Source organism: Gorilla gorilla, chromosome 7, assembly GCF_029281585.2.
Source record: "Gorilla gorilla gorilla isolate KB3781 chromosome 7, NHGRI_mGorGor1-v2.1_pri, whole genome shotgun sequence".
NCBI lineage: Eukaryota > Metazoa > Chordata > Mammalia > Primates > Hominidae > Gorilla > Gorilla gorilla.
The window spans coordinates 148,474,395-148,480,087 of NC_073231.2; the positions used below are offsets into that span (position 1 = coordinate 148,474,395).

At 65.4% G+C, this 5,693-nt stretch overlaps 1 protein-coding gene across 1 annotated transcript; it reads right to left on the reverse strand.

The window, feature by feature from the left end:
• Positions 1 to 1,770: 1,770 nt before the first annotated feature.
• On the reverse strand, positions 1,771 to 5,291 carry ARC (activity regulated cytoskeleton associated protein). Its single transcript, XM_019031907.3, has 3 exons — positions 3,207 to 5,291; positions 2,831 to 2,975; positions 1,771 to 2,581 (listed from the first exon to the last, which is right to left on the reverse strand). Exon 1 carries the CDS (start codon positions 4,993 to 4,995, stop codon positions 3,805 to 3,807), a length of 1,191 nt encoding a protein of 396 aa, XP_018887452.2. The 5' UTR covers positions 4,996 to 5,291; the 3' UTR covers positions 1,771 to 2,581; positions 2,831 to 2,975; positions 3,207 to 3,804.
• Between the last annotated feature and the right edge of the window lie 402 nt (positions 5,292 to 5,693).

The following is a 5,693-nucleotide window of genomic DNA, read 5'->3' on the forward strand; positions in this document are numbered from 1 at the left end:
GGCCTCCCAGCAGGGCTCAGCTGACACCACCCACCAGCTGACCCCGCAGCTTGGCCCAGGATCCCCAGGAGCAGGGCAACCCCACCAGAGGGGTGGGAAACTTCCGGCAGCAAATGACCATGATGGTTGTGAGGGTCAACCTGGCCGGGGTACTGTTCTCAGTCACTCAATCAAATCTTAACAGAGGTGTTGTGCCGAAGGTCTGTCGTAGGTGCTTTCAGGAAGAGCATCCTTGGGAACCGGGGTGGCCTGGTTGAGTCCCTTGAAAGGCCATAAAAGCAGAGCTGGGGCTTCCAAGATGCAGACGAAATAATACCCTCATGTGCCTGCTTCAGCCCCTTCCCCAAGGTTCTGGCCTGCCCTGTAGATTTTGGACTGGCTCAGCAGCCTCTACGTTGAGTAAAACAATTCCTTGCAATGAATTTCCTGTCTCCTGTCAGTCCTGTTTCTCATTGAACACTGATACTGATGGGTAGGGGCTGATCCCTAACCCAGGCCATCTCTTTTTTCCCCTCGGAATCCAGTGCCCCTCCAAAGGCAGGGGAGGCTGACCTCCCGCAGCCCCTTGGAATCCAGTGTTTCCACAAAGGCAGGGGAGGCTGACCTCCTGCAGCCCCTTGGAATCCAGTGTCTCCACAAAGGCAGGGGAGGCTGACCTCCCACAGCCCCTGGAAATCCAGAGTCCCCCCAAAGTCAGGGGAGTCTGAAGTCGCGCAACCCCTCAGAATCGTGTCCCCACAAAGGCGGGGGAGGCTGACCTCACACAGCCCCTCGGAATCCAGTGTCCCCCACAAAGTCAGGGGAGTCTGACCTCCTGCAGCCCCTCGGAATCCAGTGTCTCCACAAAGGCAGGGGAGGCTGACCTCCTGCAGCCCCTCGGAATCCAGTGCCCCCCTAAAGGCAGGGGAGGCTGACCTCACGCAGCCCCTCGGAATCCAGAGTCCCCACAAAGGCGGGGGAGGCTGACCTCCCACAGCCCTTCGGAATCCAGTGTCTCCACAAAGGCAGGGGAGGCTGACCTCCTGCAGCCCCTCGGAATCCAGTGCCCCCCTAAAGGCAGGGGAGGCTGACCTCACGCAGCCCCTCGGAATCCAGAGTCCCCACAAAGGCGGGGGAGGCTGACCTCACGCAGCCCCTCGGAATCCAGTGTCCCCACAAAGGCAGGGGAGGCTGATGCCCCGCAGGGCATCACGTGACCCTTGTTTCCAAGTTCTTCAGCACAGATGCTCTGAGGATAGATGCCCTGTTTTGCAGAGGAGGAAACTGAGGCTCAGAGAGACCAAGTTCATGATCTGGCAACCAGGAATGGCCAGGGTCCCCTCCCAGCTGGGGTCTGCACTGACTAGGTCCGCAGGGCTCCGGAGCCTGAGATGGCTGTGTGGGTCAAGCCCTAGTTGTAATCCCCGCACCCAGCTGTACACCCCACGTGCCAGTAGGACTTACAGAGGGGCAGGCCTGAGCTCAGCACAAACAGGGCTGCCCCAGTCAGCAGTCACCCTCACTGATGGCCACCTCGGGCCTGGAGGCAGGGCTGAGCTAGGCCTAGTGGGCTGCAGTGGGGCTGTAGTGGGGCTGCAGTGTGGATCCCTGAGGGTGCTTCCCCCTGAGGATCCAGGACCCTGATGGAGGCTGCCCTGTTGGTGCTCCCCCGAGCCCCCGGAGACCTCTCACTACACCCATGGGGTCTCCAGGGTCACCCTCTGGGCCGGAGGACCTGTGTCTGCAGCTCCACCCCTGCCCAGCCCAAGCACACAGAAGAAGCAACTCCAGGAAGTTTCAGTGTTTTATTAACAAAATCTTACAAAAAGAGTCTGTCTTTGGGGTAAGGTGCACAGGGCCTGGACCGACATTTAAGGCCTGGTTTGTGTGGGGCAAGGGGCAGGGGTTGGCCACAGCCTCATGAGGTTTCCAGGGTCTTCACAGGCTCCAGGGCTTCCCCAAAGCCTGTGCCAGCTTTGAGGATTGGTTATAGCTTATGTGCAAAAATAAAATCTGTGGGGCTGGCAGGGTGTGGGCTGAAGACTTGTCAGAGTGGTCTGCAGGGCTGGTCCCCCAGTGGACAAGGCAGAACGATGAACCCTGAGCCAGCCCCTGCTTAGGCTGCAGACGCTAGTGGCCCACCAGCACCAGGGTTCTGGTGTCGGGGCAGGGCAGAATGCCTGGAAGCGCCCCAGGAGCCATGGCTTCTGGGATGTCCTTCCTGCAGCTGAGCTCAGGGCTGCTGGGCAGGGGTAGGAGCTGTGGCCCCAGCCTTGGGGCTCATGAAAGCCTCTGGCAGAGAGGATGGCCTGGCAGTGGGTGGGGTTTCCCTGCTGGGAGGGAGGCAGGGCCCGACTCCTGCTGCAGTGGCTCTGGGGGGACGGGCAGCTGGCGACCAGCGGGGCGGGCTTAGTGGCAGGCCCTGGCCCTCGTGCTGGCGCTCAGGGCTAAGCTGGGGCTCCTGCCCTCTGCTGCAGCTGACTCCTCTCTGTAGACCCCCTCTGGGCTGTCCTGGGACTTCGCCTCCCACGCAGGCAGCCTGCAAGGTGAGGGGTGGGTGGTGCCCAGCACAGCAGCAAAGACTTTGTGGGAACCTTGAGACCTGAAAGAAGAGGAGAGTGGGCAGTGAGGGACCACGCAGGACTGTAGCCAGGGCTCCACGGGAGGGGCTGGGGCCGGTGGATGGCGCTGGTCTTCCAAGGCAGAGGCCCCCTGACCCCGTCAAAGCCTCCCAGCATGCCCGAACACTGGGGAGTGGCCTGAGCCCCAGGGTGTCTGGGGTCTGGGGAGGAGCTCATTTGGCCAGGACAGCTGATGGTGGGGTCTGGGTGGAAGGGTGGCACTCCGTTACCTGTTGTCACTCTCCTGGCTCTGATGGTGCCGGCTGCTGCCTCAGCCGGATTTGAGGACTCAGCCCCTCTGGGACCCTCCGCCTGCCACGGGTGAGTCATGAGCTGAGCTCTGATTCTTCTCCAGGCAGGCGTGAATCACTGGAGCTGGGGGAGAGAAAGCGCGGGTCCATGTGAGAGCTGGCTCAGCAAACTGCCCCTGCCTCCCACCCGGCCCACTCTCCCCAATGCCCCCTTCCATGATGCCAGCCCCACCCCATCCCTTTGGCTAACTTGCTGGGGGTCCAAGCCTCAGTGGGCTCTCCTAGAAAACAGCCTCCGGATCCCGCCAGCTCTCAGATGCCCCACAGCGGGTACTGCCTTGGGGCAGGGGCTCACCTGAGGGGCCAGGAAGCACCGGGACATCAGGTCTGCTGCTGCTGCGTGTGCGACTTCTACTCTCCCCTGGGAGGAGGGGGCCGCGCTGCCCGAGGCCGGCCAGCTGCCCTGGGAGGCAGGGAGGGCGTCAGCTGGCTCTGCGGATGCCGGGAGAGGGCGGCGGCGCCGGAAGTCGAGGCTCCCTCAGCATTGGCTCTGCCCTAGCTTCTGCTCTGGGTGTCCCATGAGCTTGGTGGCCGCTGGCCCCTGCCATCCGGACACCTGGTTTTCTGGATGTCCAGAGGGCCTGGGCGTTGTAGCAGAATGAGGAAGCTGGGGTGTTCTGTGATGGCCTGAGAGTGTGGAGGGTGGGGTCCAGGCCGGGAAGACAGACGGAGGGAGGGTGATGGGTGGAGCCCTGCAGGGGGGAGGGCTCTTTGCCGCTGGGTGCGGTGCTCACATCTGGATGACACGAGTGTGTGCGAGTCCGCCCGGAGCCCGAGGGGGCACCCAGCTGGACCAGGGCTTCCCCTGCAGGAGTCAGCCCCAGCTCAAAAGTCCTGGTGGGCAAAGCCACAGGCTGGATGTAGTGGGCAGGCTGGGGGCTCCGGGATGCCCTCTACTCGGGCTGGGTCCGGTCACTGGCCACGGACTCGCTGTTGGGGGCGGGCGTGAGGGTCTCCGCCTCATCCTCCGCCGGGGGGTGGGGGCCGGCCGGCTCCGCCGCCTGCTCCAGGTCATCCTGCACCTCCATGCCCCTCTGGATGAGCTGCTCCAAGGTCTTGGGCAGGGGGTGGCGCAGGAAACGCTTGAGCTTGGGCTGCAGGGTGCCCACCACGTACTGGATGATCTCCTCCTCGTCCGCGTCCACGTAGAGCGTCTGGTACAGGTCCCGCTTGCGCCACAGGAACTGGTCCAGCGGTTCGCCCTGCTTCTGCGGCAGGTCCAGCTCGCGCTGGATGGCCTCTCGGGACAGCGTGCCCTCGCTGTACTGCAGGAACTCCTTCTTGAACTCCACCCAGTTCTTCACGGAGCCCTGCTTGAACTCCCACCACTTCTTGGCCGGCCCGTTCATGTGATTCTGGATCTGGGACAGCCAGTACTCCTCAGAGCCGCCCACCTGCCGCAAGTACTCCTCTAGGTGGCTCAGGAACTCTCGAGGGTCCTCGAAGATCTGCGTGTCCACGCCGGGGCTGGGCTGCCCGTCCTCGCCGGGGACCCACGGCTGGTACTGCTGGGCCTCGGCGGGCTCCTGCCCGGGCAGCTCGCCAGCGGCTGGGGGCGGGGTGATGGCGTAGGGGCTAACGGTGTAGTCGTAGCCGTCTGCCTCGTGGCAGTAGCTCTCGGGACCCCCCACGCCCACGGAAACGGTGTGGCGGGCTGACTCGCTGCCCACCGGGTACTTGCCGCCCGTGGACTCCAGGCGGTCGGCCCAGCGCTCCAGGCGGTAGAACACCTCGCGCCACACGTGCATCTCGCGCTTGACCCAGCGCTCCAGGTTGGCGATGGTCTCCTGGCAGCGGCACAGGCAGGCCTTGATGGACTTCTTCCAGCGCTGCGAGTCGCTCGTGGGCACGTAGCCGTCCAGGTTGCTCTCCAGCTTCCCGACCGACCGGTGCAGCCCCTTCAGCTCGCGCTCCACCTGCTTGGACACCTCGGCCAGCAGGTGCCGGTGCGTCCGCCGCACGTGCTCCAGCATCTCGGCCCGGCACTTCCCGATCTGCAGGATCACGTTGGGCTTGGCCACCTGCCCGCCCCGCGGCCCGGGGTAGGCGTGGAGCCCGCCGCTGGTCCGGTGGTCCAGCTCCATCTGTGCGCAGGTGCTCCGGCAGGCGGCAAACTCCTCGGGGCGGACGGAGGGTGGTCCGGCGCTGGGGTCCGGCGGCCTGGGTCCCGTGCGGAGCTGCGGGGAGCGCCTGTCTGTCGCTGCGGGCCGGCGGCGGGGCCGGCGGAGCACGCCCGGGGAGGCAGGTCCGGCTCGGCTGCTGCGGAGGGAGGACGCGGCGCCCGAGCTCTGCGCTGAGTCCTGGCCGCCGGCTCTTTATGCAGCCAGCGAGGCCCGTGGGCGGCCGGCTCGCCGAGCCCGGTTTCTCATTGGCCCAGCCGCAGGCTCCCCGCCAGCGCCCCGCCCGCGCCCCTGAAGGCCCCGCCCTGCGCCCACTCGGCTCCCGGGCGGCAAGGGACGGGAGGTCCCACCCCCTGCACACATGGCGGGGCCGGGATGACTAATCCCTCCGCTCCGCACCTCCCACCCCGGGCGGCGGGGCTCATTCAGCCTGCGGGGACCGAGGGACTGAGCCGGGCACTGGGCGCCCCTCCCACGCCCCCTCCCGGGCGCTGGGCGGGCTGTCATCTGCTGCCTCCCAGGGTCCCAAGGTGGGCTTCCTCTTCTCCACTCGCCTCTCTCTTTGGGGGGCTGGAGGGGGCTGGCGCTGGCCACTGCTCTCCTGGGTCCTCACTGCCCCTGACCCTGCCCGCCCAGCTCTGCAGGATGTGCAGCTGAGCCCG

Coding starts and splice junctions, on each gene's coding strand:
- ARC (XM_019031907.3), bottom strand. CDS start 4,995: ATGGAGCTGGACCACCGGACCAGCGGCGGGCTCCACGCCTACCCCGGG.